This window comes from Bubalus kerabau, chromosome 4 (genome assembly GCF_029407905.1).
Source record: "Bubalus kerabau isolate K-KA32 ecotype Philippines breed swamp buffalo chromosome 4, PCC_UOA_SB_1v2, whole genome shotgun sequence".
Classification (NCBI taxonomy): domain Eukaryota; kingdom Metazoa; phylum Chordata; class Mammalia; order Artiodactyla; family Bovidae; genus Bubalus; species Bubalus kerabau.
The window spans coordinates 128,230,105-128,256,246 of record NC_073627.1 but is presented as its reverse complement, the minus strand read 5'-3'; the positions used below and the strand labels follow the sequence as shown (position 1 = coordinate 128,256,246).

Below are 26,142 nucleotides of genomic sequence, written 5' to 3'. Positions count from 1 at the left end.
ATCACCACCCGATTCTCCTTGGGTGACTATTTAATCCCTCTGTACCTGAGTTTTCCGTTTAGAAAATGGAATAAGAGAGGCTGCCTCAGAGGGCTGGTGTGAGAACTGTTAATAGTGTAAATCTGATTACGATCATTGTGATTTGGAGTCACAGAGTAAACAGTCAGTGAATTTAACTATTACTATTTCTGTGTTTTGGCTCCTCTTCCTGGAGGTCCATTTCCTTTCATTCTTTCTGCATCGGGCTGGTCCCCTCAGGAGGGGCTTTACTTTGCTCCTGGCTCAACTGAATCCTCAGAGCCAAAAACAGAACTTTGCCACATCAACACTTGTCTTGTGCTTTGTCCAGTAGGATACAAACGCAAACACCCTCAAGAATTAAGAGATTATGCATCCATCTTTCTGAACCCAAGTGAATCATCACACAGACATTTTTCTAAGAAGATGAGGAAACTCTTGGTCAACACAAAGGAAGGACAAGACTTGAAGGAGTTATCCTGGGCCAGAAGGTTGACTAGGCACACCTTGTGCCTACGTGCTTCCAGTTCCTTCAGGAACAAAGGTGGAGTTTCCTCACACCTCTCAGAGATTCTGACACCAGTGTACTAGACCTACTAAGAGTTGGTTATGAAGTATTTATTCAGTTAGGCATATATATATATACTTTTCTTTATGTTTCTCAAGGAAAGGAATCTTTTATTTAATTATCAAAGGCACTACCACCCATTTAAGACTTCAGAAGAAACTGGATGTTTTTCACTTGGCTAAGGCAAGTTTCTATGAGTTTCTATGACTTGATGGTTCACAGCCTCAAACTCAAAAAAAAAACAACTCAATTCATCCACTTAACAGTTCCATTCAAAAACACTTCTGGAGAAGGGAATGGCAACCCACTCCAGTATTCTTGACTGGAGAATCCCACGGATAGAGGAGCCTGGTGGGCTACAGTTAATGAGGTCTCAAAAACACTGCATGCTGTCAGGCCTCCCCTAGCTAAGCTCCAGGTGGTACTCTGCATCATTTCCAACACTCATATTTGGGATAATTTCAGTGCAAAAAATAAAATCAAACTATTGGCTAAAAAACCATAAAAACTTATCCCAAATGTGATCATTTTATTATGAAATGAAAACTAACACTGCTCTGCCACCCACCCCCACTCTAATCCTTGGAAATGCTTCCTTCTGACAGACCTGAGTTAGATCCTTAAGACACAATGGTGAGCCATTGTGCCTCAGATGTCTCCACTTCTGGGTTGATTTAAAGCAAATCTGTACAGTAGCTTGGCTCCCTTTTGCCGAAGGCCTGGAACAGATGGCTGATTGCCACATGCTCCTAATACACACTTACCTGCTTCCTTCCACTGATGTCTGCAGCCTTCACACTTCACAGAATCCCAGAGCATCCATCCTGGAAGGGACTCTAGAGACCAGCCAATCCAAGCCCTCATTTTACAAACAGGGACACTGGAGCCTACACAAAGGAAGACACTTGCTCAAGATCACACAGCTCATGAATGAAAGAGTTGAGACTAGAACTGCTGAACAGGAGATCCATCTTCCTGGGGTGTCATCCTTCTTCCAACTGGTTCTCATACTCTCTGCCCTAGTTGGCTTTCCTACACTTGACACAAAATCCACACCCTCTTGAGGTGTGCCAGCAGCCTGTGAGGCTCACCCATAGTGCACTAACCTAGCTCAGCTGGCCCGGGGCTCTTTCCCTGCAGAGGAATGGGTGTCATGTGACTTGGAAATACACACTGTGTAGGGATGCATGTGACGTTCATGTGTATCAGTCATTGCATGTCTTCCAAGTCCATCAGGTTGAGAGGGAAGCAGAGCCTATGAGTCATTTATAATGTCTCAGACTTCTAAGTCTTTTCTAGGCTTACAATTTCAGGTTATCCAACAACAAAAGCTTTGATACCATTCCTCAAAAGCAACTTATTTGACAACAAGCATTTACCTAGGAGACACTAACTGAACAGTTCCCATCTGCTAGGTACTATGAGATTTAAAATGAGTAAGACACGACAGCTATCCTTTTTAAGGGACGGAGAAGAGCACACACACAATGGCAAGACATTGTGCTCAGTGCTTTGACACTCTCATAGGGGTAGGAACAGGCCATGCAGACACACAGCTAATCCAGCACAGGAGAGTTAGTAGAGGCTTTTCTTAATTTTTAATTTTATTTGTTTTTAATTTAGTTCTTCCAATTTTACTATAATATAATTGACATAAAGCATTATATATGCTTCAAACAGTTTACTAATTTGACTTGCATACATCATGAACTTATTACAATAAATTTAGTGAACATTCACCATCTCATGTAGCTACAAAATTAAAGAAATAGAAAAAAACTTTTTTTCATTGTGATGACAATTCTTAGGATTTACTCTCTTAACAATTTTCATATATAACATATACTAGTGTTATATTTCTCATGTTGTATATCACACCCCTAGAACTTATTTATCTTATAATTGGAAGTTTGTACTTTTTGAATGCTTTCATTCAAAAAGCCACACCCCATCTCTGGTAACCACAAATCCTATCTCCTTTCCTATGAATTTGTTTTTGAAGTATAGTTGACCTACAAGATTATATAAATTCCTGTTACACAAAATAGTGATTCAACATTTCTGTACATTTCAGAATGATCACTGCAATATGTGATCTGTACGCCAAAAGATATTATATAACTATCAACTATATTCTCTACACTGTACACTTTATACGTATGATACATTTATTTCACAAGAATTCTGTATCTCTTAATCTCCCTTACCTATTTCTCTTCTCTCCCAAACCCCCTCCTCTTCAACAATCATCAATTTGTTCTCAGCGTCTAGGATGCTGGTTGAAAACACAATTCAACAGCATATTGAAAAGCAGAGACATTACTTTGCCAACAAAGGTCTGTCTAGTCAAGGTTATGGTTTTTCCAGTAGTCATGTATGGATGTGAGAGTTGGACTGTGAAGAAAGCTGAGCACCGAAGAATTGATGCTTTTGAACTGTGGTGTTGGAGGAGACTCTTGAGAGTCCCTTGGACTGCAAGGAGATCCAACCAGTCCATTCTGAAGGAGATCAGCCCTGGGTGTTCTTCGGAAGGAATGATGCTAAAGCTGAAACTCCAGTACTTTGGCCACCTCATTCGAAGAGTTGACTCATTGGAAAAGACTCTAATGCTGGGAGGGATTGGGGGCAGGAGGAAAAGGGGATGACAGAGGATGAGATGGCTGGATGGCATCATGGACTCAATGGACATGAGTTTGAGTGAACTCCGGGAGTTGGTGATGGACAGGGACTGCAATTCATGGGGTCGCAAAGAGTTGGACACGACTGAGTGACTGAACTGAACTGAATGCCCTCTAGGCCCATCCATGTTGCTGGAAATAGCAAGATTTCATTCTTTTTATGGCTGAGTAATATTCCATTGTATATTTATACCACTTCTTCTTTATCCATTCATCTATCAACGGGCACTTAGGATACTTCTGTATCTCAGCTATTATAAATAATGTTGTAATGAACATGGCAGTGTATATATCTTTTCTAATTAGTGTTTTCATGCTTTTCACCCAGAAGTGAAATAACTGGATTGTATGGTAGTTCCATGTTTAATTTTCTGAGGACTCTCCATACTATTTTCCACAGTGGCTGTGCCAATTTTTTGTCCCCACCGACAGTGCACGTGGGTTTCTTTTCTCCACACCCTTACCAATACTTGTTATTTGTTCTTAATAACAGCCATTATTAATAACAACCTGTATAACAGCCATTCTTACAGGTGTGAGGTGATATCTCATCTTGATTTTCATTTCCCTGATGATTAGTGATGTTGAGCATCCTTTCATGTACCTGTTGATCATCAGTATGTCTTTTTTGGAAAAATATGTATTCAGATTGTCTGTCCATTTTTTAATTAGGTTTTTTCGAGTGGAAGGGATGTTGTATTGTATGAGTTCTTTGAACATTTTCTATATGAACTCCTTATCAGCTATACTGTTTGCAAATATCTTCTTCCATTCAGTACATGACCTTTTCGTTTGTTGGTAATTTCCTTCACTGTGCAAAAGCCTTTTAGTTTGATGTAGTCCCACTTGTTTATTTTTGTTTTTATTTCCTTCACCTGAGAGGACATGTCCAAAAACTATTAACCCAGATCAATGTTAAAGAGTTGATCACCTGTGTTTTCTTCTAGAAGTTTTATGGTTCCAGATCTTACATTTAGGTTTTTGTTGCCGTTGTTGAGTTTCCAAGTTGTGTCCAAGTCTTTGCAACCTCACAGACTTCAGTATGCCAGGCTTCCCTGTCCTTCACAATTTCTCGGAGTTTGCTCAAACTAAAGGCAAAGGAGAAAAGGAAATATATACCCATCTGAATGCAGTGTTCCAAAGAATAGCAAGAAAAGATAAGAAAGCCTTCCTCAGAGATCAATGCAAAGAAAAAGAGGAAACTAATAGAATGGGAAAGACTGGAGATCTCTTTAAGAAAATTAGAGATACCAAGGGAACATTTCATGCAAAGATGGGCACAATAAAGGATAGAAACAGTATGGACCTAACAGAAGTAGAAGATATTAAGAAGAGGTGGCAAGAATACACAGAACTATATGAAAAAGATCTTAATGACCCAGATAACTATAACGGTGTGATCACTCACCTAGAGCCAGACATCTTGGAGTGAAAACTCAAGTGGGCCTTCAGAAGCATCATTACAAACAAAGTTAGTGGAGCTGATGGAATTTCAGCTGAGCTATTTCAAATCCTAAAAGATGATGCTTTGAAAGTGCTGCACTCAATATGCCAGCAAATTTGGAAAACTCAGCAGTGGCCACAGGACTGGAAAAGATCAATTTTCATTCCAATCTCAAAGAAGGGCAATGCCAAAGAATATTCAAACTACCACATAATTGCACTCATTTCACACACTAGGAAAGTAATGCTCAAAAGTTTCCATGCTAGGCTTCAATAGTATGTGAACTGAGAACTTCCAGATGTTCAAGCTGGATTTAGCAAAGGCAGAGGAACCAGAGATCAAATTGCCAACATCCGTTGGATCACAGAAAAAGCAAGAGAATTCAAGAAAAATATCTACTTCTGTTTCATTGACTATGCTAAAGCCTTTGACTGTGTGGATCACAACAAACTGTGGAAAATTCTTAAAGAAATGGGAATACTAGACCACCTTACGTGCCTCCTGTGAAACCTGAAACCTGTCAAGAAGCAACAGAACGAGACATGAAACAACAGACTGATTCCAAACTGGGAAAGGAGTACGTCAAGGCTGTATGTTGTCATCCCGTTTATTTAACTTATATGCAGAGTACACCATGTGAAATGCCAGGCTGGATGAAGCACAAGCTGGAATCAAGATTGCTGGGAGAAATATCAATAACCTCAGATATGCAGATGACACCACCCTTATGGCAGAAAGCAAAGAACTAAAGAGCCTCTTGATGAAGGTGAAGGAGGAGAATGAAAAAGCTGGCTTAAAACTCAACATTCAAAAACAAAGATCATGCCATCGAGTCCCAACACTTCATGGCAAATAGATGAGAAAACAATGGGAACAGTGACAAACTTTATTTTCTTGGGCTTCAAAATCACTGCAGATGGTGACTGCAGCCATGGAATTAAGATACTTGCTCCTTGGAAGAAAAGCTATGACAAACTTAGACAGTGTATTAAAAATACAAAGACATTACTTTGTCAACAAAGGTCCACATAGTCAAAACTGTGGTTTTTCCAGTAGTCGTGTATGGATGTGAGAGTTGAAACATAGAAGTCTCTGAGAGCCACAGAATTGATGCTTTTGAACTGTGATGTTGGAGAAGACTCTTGAGAGTCCCTTGGACATAAGAAGATCAGGACAGTCAATCCTAAAGGAAGTCAATCTTGAATATTCATTGGAAGGACTGATGCTAAAGCTGAAACTCCTAATACTTTGGCCACCTGATGTGAAGAACTGATTCACTGGAAAAGACCCTGATGCTGGTAAAGATTGAAGGCAGGAGAAGGGGACGACAGAGGATGAGATGGTTGGATAGCATCACCAACTCAATAGACATGAGTTTGAGCAAGCTCCAGGAGATGGTGAAGGACAGGGAAGCCTGGGGTGCTGCAGTCCATGGGGTTGCAAAGAGTCAGACATGACTGAGTGACTAAACAACTCACAGATTAAGGCCTGGCCTTTATTGGCACTTCCTTCACTCACAATTTGTACAAACAACATATAGCTATTCAAATTTGATATGCTAGAGTGAAATATATTCCTACCTTTAGGAAGCTTTATGTTTTCTAAGATGAGAAAATATGCTTGTGGGTATTTACTTGTTCGCTTTGATCAGACAGGTGTGTCATCTGCAAAATGCCGGGGACAGGGTGTGGAGAATTCATGCTGGTAGCCTCGTCTTTTTTTTCCTGTGGAAGTTAAAAGTAAGGAGCTCATTTCCAGCTTTTGCAAAGGTCTCCTGACATGGATGAAGGCAAGTCCAACAAAGGTGGATGTGCTGTCACTGAATCAGTAAAAGATTCTTTTTTCCTTCTAGCTCTTTCTTTCACTTGATAAATATTAATTAAGCACTTATTATACAACAGGTTCTACATTTTTACTAATAGGCAAGAAACTATATCCATCTGTGTATAAGCACATTTCTACAACATATACTATGTGTGTTTTGTGTGATGGGGGTGAGGTGGGAGTAGTGGCAAAATCAATCATCTAACCTCTGCCAAGGAGATGGCTGGTAATTATTATGTGCTCTAAATAATGTCAATGCAAGCTAAATCCTGCAGTATATTTTACTTCTCCTGCTGCTAAATAATAAGAACTTATAGCACGAGGAAGAAAACCTTTTCTGAAAACAAACAAAATTTCCCATCCCTTGCTTGTAATTCCCAGAGATCTGGAAATCTGATACCTATGCTCTTGGCCAGAGAGTGCTTTTTTTCCTTAGGAAAAAAAAAAGGTGGGGAGGGTCACTGAGAGAAGTTGAGAACTCTGAATTTAAGGTAATAATTATAATGATCAAAACATGTTGAGGGTCCACAAAGATTATTACAAGAATGTTTCTCAGAGTAATATTTATAGGGAAAATATCAAATCTAAATGCTCAAAAGTAGAGGTTAATTACATAAATTATGGTACATTCATATAGAGAATCGGAGAAGGCAATGGCAACCCACTCCAGTGTTCTTGCATGGAGAATCCCAGGGATGGCGGAGCCTGGTGGGCTGCCGCCTACGGGGTCGCACAGAGTCAGACACGACTGAAGCAACTTAGCAGCAGCAGCAGCAGCATATAAAGAATACCACAGAGACATCATTAATGATATTTAGAAGAATAAAGATGTAGGAAGACAGTCAATATAGCTTAAATGGAAAATGCAAGTTAAAACAGTATATATCATGTTATCCATTTTGGTAAAAAATAGATATATAAATAAGTGCACACACACATGTACACACTATATATATATATATATATTTTGAGAGCACAGACTCCTACCCCAGCCCCAGCTGGCTCTGCCTCTAACTAGCTTCCCTCTGGACCTCAGTTTTCTCATCTGAAGGGGCTGTAGGTTCAATATGTGAAAACTACACATCCCCTATAAATTAGAAACCACAAAGTTCCTGTGATTATATGCTGGAATTATTCCCCAGTCATGAGTCATCTCTCATCTCTGACTTTGCAAATACAAATTCCTCCCCAGTGATAGAAATTAAAATGGTTAATTATTTTATGGGTAGTCTGTACACAATGAATGCTTGTGTGCAGTACCATCTGGGAAGTTGAGGCAAAGGAAATAGCTCTTAAAACCCTCCTGGGACTGAAATGAAAAACAAGTCAGGTTGTGACATCAACTACCATTTGATCAGACTAAATAATACAAATATCAATATTAAATTATGTGTGCATACTTTTTATTTTTGCCTTCCGTGGCAAAGCACAGGGAATTCTTTGCTTTTAGCCTTTCGTGTAAGATTATAAAGGAAGAACAGGAAAGACAGACACAGAATTTCAGCATTTTAGAACTGCAAGTGACTTTAAAGATTTGACCCAAGTCCCTCATCATTTCAATGAGGAACAAAATGAGGGGTCCAAGATGTGAAACAGCTAATTCCAGTATTAACTTCCTGAAGCATGGTCTCTCAATTTACCTCACCTATGTCAACCATAATTGGACAATACCACCACTTACATACCAAACAAACAAGCGAAAAAATAAAAACCATGAAAAGAAAAGACAAATAGCCAAACCTCTTTTACTGTTTCCTCCATTACAACTAGAGGAACCATGCAAGGGGAAGGATGAACATTTCTGAGACAGGAATAGTTCACCTTCTAGCCTGCATCCAGAACCAGTTCCTCACCCCAAGACACAGCTGCGCCATACTGCCACCCACTACTTTCCTGTCTCTCTACAAGAAGGCAAGCACCAGACCTTTGGAAGGGAATTGTTATGAGAGTAACACTGTCCTTTAACAAATCAGCCACGAATTACCATATCATCAGATAAACATTGGATGAATAAAACGCAAATGCCAACAATCTATTCTTTTTCATCAAGAAGCATAATTTTCTATTAATTTCTCCCCTCTTTGGTTCCCTATGAATCCAAGGAAGTTACTCAAGAGCATCTTAGCAAAGAAAAAAATGGGTAGTTCCATATGAGAACTGTTTATCTAAATTCAGTCAGCATTAGAGACCCAAGTTACTGGAATCACTTAAGAACTCACCCCTTTCCAATCTGTTTTGCCTCACTATTCAGATGGATGTGGGATGCTACATTTTTCCTACCATGGAAAGCACACACATTGGCCATTCTGATATCTCACCACATCTGATAATATTTCGATGTCCATACCCTCCAGACCAGAATGCCCTAGATGATACAATTAGAATTCAAATGCACAGACTGTTAGAAGTAAAAGGGACTCTCAAGAGAATTGAATCATATCTCCTCTGTTTATAACTGAAGAAACACAGCTGCAGTGGAACAGAGACTTGTCCCTTCTCGCATGGCTAGGAGAAAGCAATGGCACCCCACTCCAGTACTCTTGCCTGGAAAATCCCATGGACGGAGGAGCCTGGTAGGCTGCAGTCCATGGGGTCACTAAGAGTCGGACACGACTGAGCAACTTCACTTTCACTTTTCACTTTCATCCACTGGAGAAGGACATGGAAACCCACTCCACTATTCTTGCCTGGAGAATCCCAGGGACAGGGGAGCCTGGTGGGCTTCCATCTGTGGGGTCGCACAGAGTCAGACACGACTGACGCGACTTAGCAGCAGCAGCAGCACATGGCTAGATAACGGTAGTGACAGATCTGAAGGCTATGTCTCCAGTCTTCTGGTTCAAGCTCTTTCCACAGCCCCTTCTACTTTCCAACATCACTGCAGGCTTTCTAAACACTCTCAAAGGGTGAGGTGGGGCTCTTCCTTGGGAGTCAGCCCCTCCCATCTCAGAGCTGCCTCTGCTCTTCCATTGCATGAATTATAGATGCAAGAAGTTACTAAAGCCTGAATAGGCAGATGAATTCCCTTTCTTGACCCATTCTGTCAATCAGGAAGGTGGTTGGCAACACTTAGAGTTATCAGTTCCTCCTATAGTTAAATTCTTGTTCTAATTCATCTAAAATCCAGTCACTATGCAATGTGCATAGCACACTGAAGAAGGGGCATTCTGGTTTTGAAATATGTGACCAGTTCAGTCATCTGGTTCATGTCTAAGAATTATATATATGGCTGGTTGGCGTGCATAATTTGGGGCAGCGGCCTTCTAACAACTATTTGATGATTCTTCGACAGGAAATCTGGTTGCATTAAATTCCTTCCTTCTGGCTCCAGAGATGCCCATCTAAGCAGCCGCTAATGGCTAATAAGACTAACAGAGGAACAACAGGGTTCACAGGAAAGAGAATTCAACTTGACATTGTAATTATTTGCATTAGAACCTTGCCTCTGCCCATCAGTAGCAGACCAACTTTAATACTGGTGGTTTCTAAGCCTCTCCCGTAAATCTGTAAGATGTTGAACAGATATAAACTTGATTCATATATAAGTTATTATTGGTCCAATACTATACTTTGATAGTATTGTCAAAGTATAGTATTGGGCCAATACTATAATTTGATGATCGGTTAACTCCAGAAATGAGAAGACAACAATAATATGGAAAATGTTAAACACTCTGTGTCTGGGATCCTACTAGTCTGCTGTTGCTGCTACTGCTAAGTCACTTCAGTCGTGTCCGACTCGGTGAGACCCCATAGACGGCAGCCCACCAGGCCCCGCCGTCCCTGGGATTCTCTAGGCAAGAACGCTGGAGTGGGTTGCCATTTCCTTCTCCAATGCATTAAAGTGAAAAGTGAAAGTGAAGTTGCTCAGTCGTGTCTGACCCTCAGCGACCCCATGGACTGCAGCCTACCAGGCTCCTCCGTCCATGGGATTTTCCAGGCAAGAGTACTGGAGTGGGGTGCCATTGCCTTCTCCCAGTCTAACTAGGTATAAAACCCTGCTCAGCAACTTATCAGTTGTGTAATCTTGAGCAAGTTTCATCATCTTTATCTTTTATCATGAAAAAGTTCAAAAATACTCAAAATAGAAGACCAGGACTAACTAAAGTGATACACTATCACCAGCTTAAGTAATTTTCAGTATTTTGCTAATATCCTTTCATCTCTCTTTCCCAACACTTCCCCCGTTTCGAGGTATTTTAAAACATATTTGGGCAAGCTGTTGTTTTAAAGATCTCTGTGCTTCAGTCTTCTCATCTAGGAAATGAAGATTATAACATCGAATTCATGGGGTAGCAGTGTACTGAGTATTCCGTAAGTGTTAACTATTATTATTTATGATGGTACCTATGCACACCTCCCCCTCTGACGGGCTCCCTTCAGCTACGCGCACCCGGTTCAGGACAGAGGTTGTTAAACAAAAGGCCTGGAAGAACACGAGTCCTGCGTCGCTAAGACTGCGAGCACCCTCTTCAGGCCGCCTTCCTTCAGAACAGTTCAATTTAAGGAGGAAGTTTGTCCTTCGCAGGCTCTCGTCGTCACGCGTAAAAATGAGGGGCGGGAACAGGAAATGGGGTTGGGCCGAATTCCGGGCGCCGGGAGGCTGCGGAGAAGATCCGAGAGGGTGGCAGCTGGAAGCCGTTAGCGAGAGCTGAAATGTTCCGGATCGAGGGCCTTGCGCCGAAGCTGGACCCGGAGGAGATGAAACGGAAGATGCGCGAGGATGTGATCTCCTCCATACGGAACTTCCTCATTTATGTGGCCCTGTTGCGAGTCAGTAAGTACTCTCCCAGGCTGTGGCCGCGAGACTAGCAGGGAGCTCGCCGCCACCTGCCCACCCAGCTCTGGTCCCACCGGCCTTGTAGGGGCCTAGGAGCAAGAGCTAAGCAGTTGCGAGGAGCAAGAGCTATGCACGTTGAGGGCGACCGGCGCAGGCGGGCAAGGCTTAGGATTGGCGGGTCAGGGTGGGGGTACCGAGTGCACGCGGCGATCCGGACCACGAGGTTAATCACTCAGCCCCTCCTTAAGGACGATTGAGTTGAAAGAGCCTCTAAGGTTTGCGGGTGCTATCCCTGGGGTCGGGAAGATCCCCTGGAGAAGGAAATGGGAACCCACTCCAGTATTCTTGCCTGGGAAATCGCATGGACAGAGAGCTAAAGTATATGGGGTCGCAAAGAGTCGGATGCGACTTGGCAACTAAACAAAACTAACTTTATCCCCAGGAGCAACCCCCTCGTTTTGCAAACAGAAAAACTGGTATCTAGAATGGAGCAATAGTTGGCTCAAGGTCATTCAGCGATTCAGTGAATGATTTTGACCTAGAATCCAGAGTTCTTAACTGACTGCCAAGTTTCCTTCCATTAGTGCTAACCTCTGAAATCCAGAAGATTTTGTTCCTTTTATTTGTAAAGAGGGTGAAATAGGTAGTTACTTTTTTTTTTTTTTTAAAGAAGAAGAAAGGATGGATAGGGTTAATGGTAATGCCTGAGTGTTTATTTGATTTTTACGTTTGGTAGAAACTATTTGCATTGCCTGATCTTGGCCTAAGTCTCTGTATATCCTCTTTGCAGATAAACTCCATTTTCAGAGGGGACTTTCGCCAAGTAGTAGAATTATAGGCACACAGTACTGGAGCTAGATACAGTTTTATAGATCAGTGCTCTAGTTTTACTGATAGGAATCTCAGAAGTGAATTGCTCCTGTTGCTAGATTTCCAGTTCAGTATACCTTTTCACTGTTCCTTGTTCTATATTGTTGATAGGTCTGGATAGAGGCAGAGGTGATTCAGATAAATGGCGGCCATACCACGGTCATCTTGTGTAAGGCTCATGTTGGGCCTAAGGCCCGAGTTCTTGAGGTCGGGTCTCTCTTACTCTGTCCTTCACCGTCTGTGGTGTTACTCTGCTTCCCCAGGAGAGGGAGTCCTTGGAAAACGGAAACTACCAAGTCATCTTGCTCCTTCAACAGCTTGCAACTCTCAACTTGACTAATTTCCTCCTCTTTCCTTTTTTTTGGTTGACTTAGTTGCCCGTGAAACATTTGCTGCTTTTCAATGACCTTTGTATTTGAGACGAATCAGTTTAAAAACAAAACAGAATACTGATGCTTACGACTTTTTAAATTGAGATCTAATTTGCATGTTATTCACTTAACCCATTTAAAGTATACCGTTCATTGGTTCTTTGTATAGTCAAGAGCTGGGCAGCCATCACCACAATCTATTGTAAAACATTCTCCTTCCTTCTGAAAGAAACACCGTGCCCATTAGCTGTCATTCTCCCATTTTTCCCCTTCCCTAGCCCCTGGCAACCACTAAGGGGCTTTTTGTCTTTAGAGGTTTCCCTATCCCAGATATTTTTTATAAATGGAACTGTACAGTATGTGACCATTTCTGGCATAATGTTTTCAAGGTTTGTCCATATTGTAGCATGTATCAGTATTTCCTTTTTATTGCCAAATAACATTCCATTGTATGGATATACCACAGATTATCCATTCTTTTGATGACTGTTACTTTTTTTTCTGATAAGAATTAGGGTTTTTTTTTTAAGTATTTAATGTATTAAATACATTAGTAATATTGTGTCATCATCACCACCATCTCCAGAACACTTTTTCTTTCGTAAAACTGAACTCTATAGCTGTTAAACAGTAATTCCCCATTCCCTGCTCCTCCGAGCTGCTGGCAGCACCCCCCTATCTCTTTTTTTATTTTAAGAACCACTATACTGTATTCCATAGCAGCAATACCATTTTTACACTCTCAGCAACAGGGTACAAGAGTACCATTTTTCCGCATCCGTGCCAAGTTTTTTGACAGTTGCCATCCTCATGGGTGTGAAGTAGTTTTAATGAATATCTCACTGTAGTTTTGTTTTGCACTTCTCTAATGATTAATGATGCTGAGCCTCTTTTCCCATGCTTATTTTGGCCACAGCACTATTACACAAGACAATAATATCACTTCTTTAGATCCCTGTGACACACTTCCTTGTTTGCTAGACATTTTTATCTACACCACCCTACTCATAATAACTGAAATAGGACTGTATCAGATGTGAACTGAAGCACACAAATAATATATGATTAATCAGTGGGGGAACAAAAATATGTGTCTAGCTTTCTGGATCCCTACTTCAGTGTTTTCCCCCACTCTCTGCCTTTCAAATGCATTTTTTTTTAAGTGAGAAATGCCATCTTGTTTCTTGCAGAGTTTTGTTCCTTTGACAGTTACATGACAAAGTAAAAACTTGTCATTTGAAGGAGGATTAGATTTCTTCTTTATGTCCTAAGAGGAGAACGTAAAGAAAAGATTTTATATAGTGTAAGAGTGAACTTTATAATACTTGTAGCTGCACGACAGTGGGATGGGCTCCCTTGAAAGACAGCAATTCGCTTTTGCTGGGTGCCCAGGCCAAGGCTTAGCCATCATTTGTTTGAAAAATGTGTTGAACTGTAAAGTTTATTTCCCAGTCCTGTAATTCCATAGTGTAACTTGTGATGATCTGGATCTGAAAACAAATTCTGGGTTTATTTTCCTTTCAGCTCCTTTTATCTTAAAGAAATTGGACAGCATATGAAGAGTTTGGACAGCATATGAAGAGTGGGTGTCACGTGTGAATGCATGGTATGAAGAACCTGGTTACAGTTTCTTCTCCTATCTGCAAATGAATAGGCCCAGAAAGATGTAAGAGACTCTTCGACTGAATGAACATAAAAATTCTACTTGTTAAGAACAACTTTGGCGCTGGTAACTGACCTTATAGCTAAAACTCTTTGGCGAGTATGAAGAGACGTTTTACAGTCATAGTATTCCCTTATACCTGTGATATCAGCCTCAATGAATGTTGGTGTAATTGTACATCACGATGTCAAACTCCATTTTCTAGCAAGTATGAATTATAAGGGAATTATGTCTGCTCTGGCCCTGTCTTGTGAGTCATTTCTGTGTACTTTTTTACTTTTGTTTGGAGTATATTTGTTGAAGAATTCCTCTCCATTAGTTATGTTTTATGGAAGCCAGCACACAAACATGTCATTTAAGCATGGGACTATTAGTCTATATTTTTAATAAGAAAAATAGGGCTTTTATTTTTCTTAACCCACATTTTTGCTGCAAACGAACAATCACTGGTGAGACTACTGTAACATTGAGACTATTACAAACCACATTGAGTTCTTCCTGTTTGGGACTGGAGAATTTGCTAACAACATGCTTCTATTCTTAAGCAGTCTTTATGAAAGGCAGTTTTACTGCTTGAGGCTGAGAATATGTAATACCACCAAAGGGGAAAATGCTGTATTTTTAAAGTCAGGCAGTTCTCCAGGTTTGTTGGGAGAAGGGGAGAGTCCATAACTTTCCTCCCAGACACCATGACATTCACCTCTTTTTCAAGAATTACACTGAGTTTACCTTCCTGTCTATAAATAACGATTATGTTGTTACTTTATTTTTCTGTTTTAGACATTGCCTGCTGACTTCTCCTGCATGTGAGGATTATGTCTCTTCCCTGTCCTTACCTCTGTCTCTCATTTCTGCTTCCTTTCTGTGTACTTATTAGTGTGATTTTCATTAGATTGATTTCATTAGGACTCCAAACACTGTTTGTTGTTGCCTTTTCCTGCATATCCTTTTGATTTTCCTAGGCTTAGTTTTCTGAACTTATCACACTAAATCAGCTAAACTTTTCGCCATGTATTTAAATTGCTCAGTGTTCAGTGTCATGAGGGGTGCTGTTATGTCTTAAGTCTTTCCTGGAAAAAGGGCTTATTTGCGGCAAACTGAGTTTGGCTTATGGGACACCTGCTCTAAAGTACAGGGCAGAATCTGGCAAAGTGTGAAACAGCCTCCGACATTACAGAACTGTCTTATTATTTTAAAGTGAGATGCTTGTTCTCTTGCAAATATTTATAAGGAAGATGATTTAACATAAGGTCTGGCTTTTTAAGGGCTTCCCTGGTGGCTCAGATGGTAAAGAATCTGCCTGCAACATGGGAGACCTGGGTTCGATGCCTGGGTCAGAAAGATCCCCTGGAGAAGGGAATGGCAACCACTCTAGTATTCTTGCCTGGAGAATTCCATGGACAAAAGTCCCAGAGATTAATAACTCATTTATCAGTTACAGTTTCTATTATATGCCATGCTCTTGTGCTAGAAGCTGGGAATGGACAATCATGGGACTGCCATTTTGGGGTCTATAATTCATCAAAGGATGCCACACAAATGGATACCTGAAGGACCTCACCTTGCTGCTGGTTCAGATTTGAAGGAATAATTACATTTATCTTATGGGGAAAGGATAGAGAAGGGGGAGCCAGGTAGGAATTGATTAAGGTGTTCAAATCATATTGATCAAGAGGAGTTCAAAATTGCTTGCTTAAACCTAGATGCAATGTGGGGCATAGAAGGGAAGGTCAAAGAGGATGGAATGAGCAGACCAGTACATGTTGATTCGGAGGAATGTAGTGTAGGGGAAAGAATGAATTCAGGGAAGACTCTGGAGGTGCAGGGAGTATCTTAGATTATCTGGGTGGACCCAGTGTAATCACATGGGTTTTAGAAGAGGGAGAAAGAAAGCGGAGTCAGAGAAGATGTTACAACAGAAGCAGAGGTTGGAATGATAAGGCCACATGCCAAGGAATGTGGGCTGCCTCTGTGTTCCAGAAGCTGGGAAGGGTGGGGCACAGATTTTCCCCCAGAACCTCCGGAAGGGCCACAGGTCTGCAGACACCTTGACTTTAACCCCTCAAGACCTGTTTCAAACTTCTGACCTTCACAACTGTAAGGTAATTTGTGTTGTTGTAAGTTTGAATAATTTATTAGAGCAGCAGCAGTAAACCAATACGTTTATACCACTCCTTCCTCATTTCCTGTTATTGTGGCCTCATCCTCTTCAGATCTAGGGTAAATCCCTTATCTGTTCCATCGTCTTTGGCAGAATTTTATTATTCACTGATCAGGCTTGAAGTACTTTCTGGTCCTGGATTATCTTTTCTTTATAAACTTCCTCAGCTGTGACTATGGCTTTAATTACCATCTATCTAGAAGAAAGTCCCGATGTTTATTTCAAATTGAAATGTTGGCCATGTTTGGCTATCCATCTGCCCATCTAGCATCTCCATCTCAGGTATTTTCAGCTTGGCAGGTCCAAAACTGGACCCATTACTTTTCACTTTAAAATTTTTTGCTTAAATTCAGTAAATGGCTCCATCAACATAGCTGCTTAAACTACAAATTAGGGAATCTTCCTTGAATCCTTAATCACATCTCCAAACCCCCTCTTGCCATATGAGATACATATTAACAGGTTTGAAGGTTAGGACAATAGTGATTTGGGGATGGGGGCATTCTGCCTGCTACTTTAATAAAGGTTTAGATTTGGTGGGGGAAAGTTGAAAGTTTCCTCCTGCCAAGATCTGCTTTCTCTGGCAAGTCATTTTCAGACCCCAGCCTTCCTTAATCACTCAACCCCACAGCCATAGCCCAGATTTAGATTTGATTTCTTTCCTCCAGTACAAATAGCTCAGCCCCACTAGACCCTCTCATAATGTTTATCCTGCCACCTCGTCTCTGTGCTTCACCACCTTCAAGCCTCAACTCACTCCACTAGCCAGTGTTGTAATCATTCTTGCATACACCTTCAAATCTCTTCCCTCCCACTAGTGTCATTGTACTTTTCTGGCAAAACCCCATCCTGGTTAAATCCTACTCTCTGCAGCTGAAGTGTCTGGAAAGAAACACCCTGACGGGTTCTACCTGGAAAATAATGACTGTTGAACCTCAACTGGGTCCTGTAGAACCACTGCATTTCCTTAGTTCATTCTAATCCACTAGATAGACATGTCACACCTTCTCAGACCTCTAGGATCTCCCCTTATCTTCAAGCTCAGGTGACAGTGTTGCTTCTTCTTTCCCCGAGAAAATAGCAGCATCCAGAGGAAAACTCCCATAAACTTATCCCGTGATGACCCACCCACCAGTAGCTGTACCCTACCTCCCATTAGGAAAGTCAAAGTGTTAGTCGCTGAGTGGCGTCCAACTCTTTGCGACCCCATGGACTGTAGCCCATCAGGCTCCTCTGTCCATGGGTTTCTCCAGGGAGAGATGCAGGATACACAGGTTTGATACCTAGGTCAGGAAGATTCCGTTAGGAAAGCCCTCTCCTATTTAAGGCCAAACTCCTCAATCCCACCTGCATCAGTTACCCAACAATCGTGACCCATCAAGTCTCCCTCCCTTTTCTTTTACTGGATCATTCCCTATAGGATTCAAAAGGGCTGTGATTTCCTCTGACTAAAAAAAAGCCCTGTTGCAAGTTTCTTCCCCTGGAGATGCTGAGATTTTGTACAGGAGGTTTTAGGGGGAGTTTTTGGGGGGAAGGGGAAGCATTTCCGAGAGCAAGTGAAACAAGTTTGGGCGGGAGGAGAAGTTGAACTGTGGTGCAGCTGCAAATAGGGTGATCGACCATGCAGGACTATCCCAGTTTAGCACGGAAACTTCAGTCCTGGGGCAAGCCAGAATAGTCGCCCTGGTTGAAAAACCAGCTTCAGTCAGTCCCACAGGTATCTGATGCTGATGGCCCTTCAGAGAAGTCCTGTGCAAGGCCAGAGGGCAGGGCCTTTCTGCCCTTGCATTGCCTAGCCACTGCACAGGGGCTGCTGGGCTGGTGTACTGTATGCAGGCAGCTTCCTTCAGCTGAAGGCATCTCCTGAGGGGGATGCAGCTGTGTGGTATCTGTAGCCAACCCTCATAGCTGCTGGCGGATTGAGTTCCTTCATCCAAAGTTGAAATCTGGGTGGTTCAGCACAGCATCCACCATAATGCTCTTGAAACCTCACCCCTCTCCGTCTTCCATCCCATTTCTCTGCTCTCAGTTAAATGCTTCAAGAAGGCTGTTTCTATTTTCATTCCTTCCTCCTGTTATCTCCCGAACCCATTCCAGTTAGGTTTGCATCCCCACCAATCTTTTGAAACTGCTCTTGTCAAGGTTAACTAACCTGTCTTGCCCTTTCAGCAGCATTCAACACACTTCCTTGCTATTTTAACCACCTTACCAGGCCTGCTTGATTTTCCTCTTATCTGCCTTTTCTGTTCCACTCACCCACCCTTCCTCAGATTCTTTTGCTGGCTCTTCATCTCTAACCTCTGACACTGGTGTCCCAGGCTTCACTCCTCAGTCCTCTTTATTTATGGTAGAGATTCTGCACAGACTCTTGGTTTTCCTATCTGATCTTTTGGCCCAAAATACCTTTCCTTTCCTTTCAGTGGAGAGAAAAGTCCCTATTCTGAAAAACAGAATCCTTTAGTTTGTTTTCCAAAGAGGATGTGTATCACTAACGTGACCTTTTGAACTGTTTCCATTAGGTCAGCTTGTTGGTTTCACAGCTAAGGTATATATAGTCATCTGACAAGGACCACAGCTGACCTACTATAACTTACTCTCCCCCAATTTATATGTTTATTTAGGAGGGAAGAAAGTAGCTAAGTGCACATATGTTTGTGATACCAAGAGACTGAAGACTACTTTTTATGGGACAGTGTGGAAACATAATGAAGACTCCTGCTGGGTGTGATACAGCAGTGGGAACGTATGTGATGCTCGTCTTCCCCAAATTCAAATTGTATTGTCTCTGATTATCTCAGCTGATAGAAGAAAAACAATATATAAATTACTTGAAATAATAAAGATATTGCAAAAAAAAAAAGTTTAGAAATGTGCTAGATGAAAATTAGAACCAGGAAATGATCTAATGAACTGCTCATCTTACCATCATTAGTAAAATTCAACATCTATATATTTTCGGTATACTTCTGAATAAAATTTAACAAGCTTTCTATTGAACCTTCACATCAATTATAGAATTTCACTCAATTTTTGTAATAACCATTGTTTTCATTGGTCACAAGTGTAAGACATGGATTCTTTACTGAACATAAAAATAAAAGTGTAAGTTAAACCTTAAACCTATTAAATCTTGAGAAAATCATTCTTAGTAAAATACTGTTGTTAGCTTAGTGAAACAATGATGCTGTTAAAGAAGCTGAAGAGAAGGGCATTTAATTTAACATCTACTTTTTCCTCTAACCAAACCCTCACTGTTGTTAGCAAGCCTTCTACTGCTTAGAAGTTCATCACCATAAAAAGAATTTGTATTTTTTACTTTATTGTTCCCTAAGTTGCAAGGTGCTTATTTATTCCTGATCTGACAGAAAGCACTTAAAATTTTTTTCAGCCTGTTTTCTTAAGCATATCAAACTGAGACCACTGTTAGTAATTTCACCTTTCTTGAGTTTACAGTGAATAGCAGAAGAAGAACGGGGTGGAGGGGGGAGCAGGGGGGATGCCAGAAACGGTGCTAGATACTGTAGACTCAGATTATCACTTATTTCCTTCCTTCCAATTCCATATGTAAATAAGATAGTAAAATAGCATATTTGTAGTACTCATTTCTTGGTAGGAAAAGAACTCTTATGATAAATATGTCTTCATGTTTATGGGTAACATTTTTTTTCACATAAAATTTTAAGAGTCAGTGGCTGCTAGGCTAGGTGTCAGGTACTTGGGAATCAAAGAATGCATACTAGGGACAGTTTTCATACACAGATGCCTCTTGCCAAAGGAGAGGTTCAAGTATAATAGGGAAAAGAACACTGGCAGTGTCGGGCACCACATGCAGAGGGCTTTTCCAAAGCAGGCTGCAAACCACACAAGAAGCTTTTAAACAAAGACCTACTGAATCAGAGCTGCTATGGATGGAGCTTAGGAAATCTATTTTTTAAAGCAACCAGTGGCTTTCAGACACTACCTGTTGTCTAGGCCTCCAAAAATATTCCCAGTCTCCTTGGTGGAGGTGTTCACATTCACAGATACTTATTTTATTTAGTGACTACAGAGGACCAGGCATTGTGGTAGGTGAGGGATACAGAAGAGAAGATTTCAGTCATTGTACCAATCCATAAGAGGCTTACAAAATAGGGGAGTTGGATATTACCTAAATTCATCAATAATTAAGTCATTATGTAAACTGCTATGAGAGTAAACTAACGTGGCTGTAAGAACATGGAATAAAGGAGCCCTGGCCTCCTGGGATGGGGAAGAAGCAGGGAGGGTTCCCCGTGGAAGTGACTGATCTGGATGAATAGGAACTGTCCCCATAAAAGTGCTGGGGGGAGGAGGGGTCGAAAAAATGCTAAAGTATATGTGTTAAGGAAGACTGTGAAGTGTGACTGAAGTGTATTGAGCACTGAAGAGCAAGAAGACCGTTGATTCTTTCAGGAACTCCTGTTGTTTATTGTGTTTTCATACTTGAGTTTTAAGAAAGAGATCCCATCCTGACATCTGCTGGCTAGTATATATACTGCAATTCCAAGTTACACAACACAAGAAAGTCTCAGTAACCTATTTTTTAAAGGCTACAATAATAAATTATAAATAAAGCACCAAGATTCTTCCCTCCTCTATTACAGACGTCACCCAAGAGACATGAACAGTTGCTACTTGCGTGCACTCAGTATTACAGCTATGCTTGCTGCTGCTGCTAAGTCGCTTCAGTCGTGTCCGACTCTGTGCGACCCCACAGACGGCAGCCCACCAGGCTTCCCGTCCCTGGGATTCTCCAGGCAAGAACACTGGAGTGGGTTGCCATTTCCTTCTCCAGTGCATGAAAGTGAAAAGTGAAAGGGAAGTCACTCAGTCGTGTCCGACTCTTAGCAACCCCATGGACTGCAGCCCACCAGGCTCCTCCGTCCATGGGATTTTCCAGGCAAGAGTACTGGAGTGGAGGTGGTACCATTTGCCTGCTTTTGTGCAAGTTCACAAAAACATACAAAGTGTACATCTAAAAGTTGAATCGACTTGTTGCTGAGATGTAAACACATTACACAATCACTTACACTCTTAAACACAGTACCTTATGAAATATTTTCAGTTATATAAAAGGTTCTTAAATTGTCTTCAGAAATACACAGCTGACTTTAGTCCAATAAGCATTCTGCTAAACCTAAAGATCTGCTCTAAGCACTTCTGATTATTTTCACCCGTTTCTCAGTCACATACGTAGTATTTTCATTTTCTGCTTAGGCCTATAAAGGATAAGAATACAAAGAAATTTTAATATTACATGAACAACTGTACAGTGATGCTGCTACATTTGAAACTGTTCCTTGGCAGCTGCCTCACTGTGCGACTGAAATATTCAACAATCCCCTGACATTAAAAGATAAATTTGGGGAATAAAGGGTGATTCAGAGACGTCAAAATGTAATGTAGAAAATGTGGGCTGTTGAAGAGTACAGGTTTATGTTAGGAAGGAACACCAGAATCAGTTCAAAGTCCTCAGCTCTGCTATTACGTGACTCTATGAGTCAGATTTTTTAACTTGCAAACACTAAAATCCAGTTTTGGTAGATGTAAGGAGAAAAGTAATTCATTATAAAGGATTATAGGTAGCATCACCAGGAGGCCTGGAGACTAGGCAACTGGAACATCCCCCTTTGTCACTCCATGCAACTGGTGCAGTGAGGACACCACCTTTGCTGAGGATTAGATGCCACCACTTTGGAGAAGGCAATGGCACCCCACTCCAGTACTCTTGCCTGGAAAATCCCATGGACGGAGGAGCCTGGTGGGCTGCAGTCCATGGGGTCACACAGAGTCGGACACGACTGAGCGACTTCACTCTCACTTTTCACTTTCATGCATTGGAGAAGGAAATGGCAACCCACACCAGTGTTCTTGCCCAGAGAATCCCAGGGACGGGGGAGCCTGGTGGGCTGCCGTCTATGGGGTCGCAGAGTCAGACATGACTGAAGTGACTTAGCAGCAGCAGATGCCACCACTTACTACCAAGCCACAGGTCCCTGGACTATCATGGCAGCCAGTATTGCTCAGAAAACATCTTGCTGCATTTGCTATGGTTGCCATAAAGAATTATTCCAAGATACAACTTTGTTGTATCTCTGATTCCAAGTCCAAGGAATATTTAATTTATAGCATCAGGGTCACGTGGAAAAGTAAAGAAAAAATCAATTTCAGCTTCTGTAGTGAAAGGCATGCTCTGATTGCCAGCAAGTTCATAGGATGGGGAATTCCCAAATGTAGGCATGAATTCAGATACTGGACAGCCAAAAAGGAATAGCAGATGTCTACTATATTGACCCTGGACAAATCACTCTGAGCCTCACTTTTCTATACCACAAGGGAAATTACGTTCACATGGTTAAGGAGATGATGTAGGTGTACTTACTCATTTTACAATAAATACCAACTATGTGCCAGAATGCAAAGATGCGCAGGTCCTTTCTAATGTAGGAGAAAAATCAATGCACATCTAGTGGTGGGATAGAGGCAGGCATAGATGAGGTGAGGGCAGAAGGATGCAGTTTACAAATGATGTTCTTGTATTTAAGCACATACTTAAAAACAAAATTTCCATGTGGCAAGTGATGTTTGTACCAATGAGAGAGACAGCATGCTCTTGTAGAAAGCTGTTACACTCCTTTGAAAGGCTTGTTTCATAGAAACGCCAAAACAATAATGTTGGCTGGCACAAATCCAGAAACTCGGGCTTTTGATTGCTTTTTGACAGACGTCAAGACTGCCAGTTTCATACAATGGGACACCCTTCAAAGGATTAAACATGTTATAGCTTTGCCCAAAGATAATGAGATAAATCATCACGCCCATTGTAGTGTGATGTAGTCTGAACTTCCCCTGTTCTGATCTGACCTAAGTCAGAGTGGTCTGCTATTTGTATCTAGCTAGTGTGTACAACTTTGACTTTGCTTAAAATAAATTGTTGGCCTTAGGCTTAGCGTGCGTGTGTTTTTGTGTTTTTCTTTCCATTTATAAAAGAAAAGCTGCATGGTAACTCAGGCCTCACCCAGAATCTGTAATAATAACAATTCATCATATGGTATTAATAGATGGAATATATTTTTAGAGAATACATTGTATAGAACTAAGGACTGAGATATGTCAGTGGGATCACTGAAGTCAGCTATTTCAAACCTCAGTATGCTGCAATGATTTGTTTTTCACAGCATTCTTAGATTCAGTTCAGATCAGTTGCTCAGTTGTGTCCAACTCTTTGTGACCCCATGGACTGTAGCATCCCCAGTTTCCCTGTTCATCACCAACTCCCAGACCTTGCTCAAACTCATGTCCATCGAGTTGGTGATGCCATCCAGCCATCTCATCCTCTGTCGTCCCCTTTTCCGCATGTCTTCAATCTTTCCCAGCATCAGGGTCTTTTCCAATGACTGTTCTAAGCATCAGGTGGCCAAAGTATTGGAGCTTCAGCATGAGTCCTGCCAGTGAATATTCAGGACTGATACCCTTTAGGATGGACTGGTTGGATCTCCTTGCAGTCCAACAGACTCTCAAGAGTTCTCCAACACCACAGCCCAAAACCATCAATTCTATGGCGCTCAGCTTTCTTTATGGTCCAACTCTCACATCCATACATGACTACTGGAAAAACCATAGCTTTGACTACATGGACCTTTGTTGGCAAAGTAACATATCTGCTCTTTAACATGCTGTCTAGGTTGGTCATAGCTTTTCTTCCAAGGAGCAAGCCTCTTAATTTCATGGCTGTGGTCACGATCTGCAGTGATTTTGGAGCCCCCAAAATAAAAGTCTGTCACTGTTTCCATTGTTTCTCCATCTATTTGCCATGAAGTTATGGAACCGGATGTCATGATCTTAAGTTTCTTGAATTTTGAGTTTTAAGCCAGTTTTTTCACTCTCCTTTTTCACCTTCATCAAGAGGTGATGAAGTTCATCTTTGCTTTCTGCCATTAGGGTGGTATTGATATTTCTCCTGGCATCTTGATTCCAGCTTGTGCTTCATCCAGCCCTGCATTTTGCATAATGTACTCTGCATATAAGTTAAATAAGCAGGTGACAATATACAGTCTTGACGTACTCCTTTCCCAATTTGGAGCCAGTCCATTGTTCCATGTCCGTTTCTAACTCTTGCTTCCTGACCTGCATACAGATTTCTCAGGAGGCAGGTCATGTGGTCTGGTATTCCCATCTCTTGAAGAAATTTCCACAGTTTGTTGTGATACGAAGGCTTTGGCATAGTCAATGAAGCAGAAATAGATGTTTTTCTGGAATTCTCTTGCTTTTTCCATGATCCAGATCTTGGCAATTTGATCTCTGGTTCCTTTGCCTTTTCTAAATCCAGCTTGAACATCTGGAAGTTGTTGGTTCATGACTGTTGAAGCCTGCCTTGGAGAATTTTGAGCATTACTTTGCTAGAGTGTGAGATGAGTGCAATTGTACAGTAGTTTGAACATTCTCTGGCATTGCCTTTCTTTGGAATTGGAATGAAAACTGACCTTTTGCAATCCTGTGCCCACTGCTGAGTTTTCCAAATTTGCTGGCATACTGAGTGCAGCACTTTCACAGCATCATCTTTTAGGATTTGAAATAGATCAACTGGAATTCCCTCACCTCCACTAGCTTTGGTTGTAGTCATGCTTCCTAAAGCCCACTTAACCTCACACTCCAGACTGTCTGGCTCTAGGTGAGTGATCTCACCATCGTGGTTATCTGGGTCATGAAGATCTTTTTGTATAGTTCTTCTGTGTATTCTTGCCACCTCTTCTTAATATCTCCTGCTTTTGTTAGAATCATATCATTTCTGTCCTTTATTGTGCCCAGTTTTGCATGAAATGTTCTCTTGGGAATCTCTAATTTTCTTGAAGAGATCTCTAGTCTTTCCCATTTGTTTTCCTCTGTTTCTTTGCACTGATCACTGAGGAAGGCTTTCTTATCTCTCCTTGCTATTTTTGGAATTCTGCATTCAGATGGATATATCTTTCCTTTTCTCCTCTGCCTTTTTTTTTTTTTTCTTTTCTCAGCTATTTGTAAGGCCTCCTCAGACAACCATTTTGCCTTTTGCATTTTTTTTTCTTGGGGATGGTTTTGACCACAGCCTCCTGTACAATGTTACAAACCTCCATCCATAGTTCTTCGGGCACTCTATCAGATCTAAAACCTTGAATCTATTTGTCACTTCCATTATATAATCATAAGGGATTTGATTTAGATCATACCTGAATGGTCTACTGGTTTTCCCTACTTTCTTCAATTTAAGTCTGAATTTGGCAATACGGAGTTCATGATCTGAGCCACAGGCAGCTCCTGGTCTTGTTTTTGCTGACTGTAAAGAGCTTCTCCATTTTTGGCTGCAAGGAATATAATCAATCTGATTTTGATATTGACCATCTGGTGATGTCCATGTGTAGAGTTGTCTCTTGTGTTGTTGGAAGAGGGTGTTTGCTATGACCAGTGCATTCTCTTGGCAAAACTCTATTAGCCTTTTCCATGCCTCATTTTGTACTCCAAGGCTAAATCTACCTGTTATTCCAGGTATCTCTTGACTTTCTGCTTTGGCATTCCAGTCCCCTATGTTGAAAAGGGCATCTTTTTTAGTGTTAGTTCCAGAAGGTCCTGTAGGTCTTTGAGGTTAGATTTCTGTAGTTGACATTTTCTTCCAAAATCCAGAGGTCTGTATCAAAATATCTTTTGATCTCCATTTGGCTGACACACAGGCATTTAAAATTTAACAAGTCCAATATTGAGTTCTTGACACCCATC

General features: G+C 41.3%; 1 protein-coding gene across 1 annotated transcript; it reads left to right on the top strand.

The window, feature by feature from the left end:
- Positions 1-11,079: 11,079 nt before the first annotated feature.
- On the top strand, positions 11,080-19,237 carry TOMM5 (translocase of outer mitochondrial membrane 5). The gene is made up of 3 exons (XM_055578563.1): positions 11,080-11,309; positions 14,078-14,159; positions 18,999-19,237. Exons 1-2 carry the CDS (start codon positions 11,189-11,191, stop codon positions 14,110-14,112), a joined length of 156 nt encoding a protein of 51 aa, XP_055434538.1. The 5' UTR covers positions 11,080-11,188; the 3' UTR covers positions 14,113-14,159; positions 18,999-19,237.
- Positions 19,238-26,142: the final 6,905 nt, after the last annotated feature.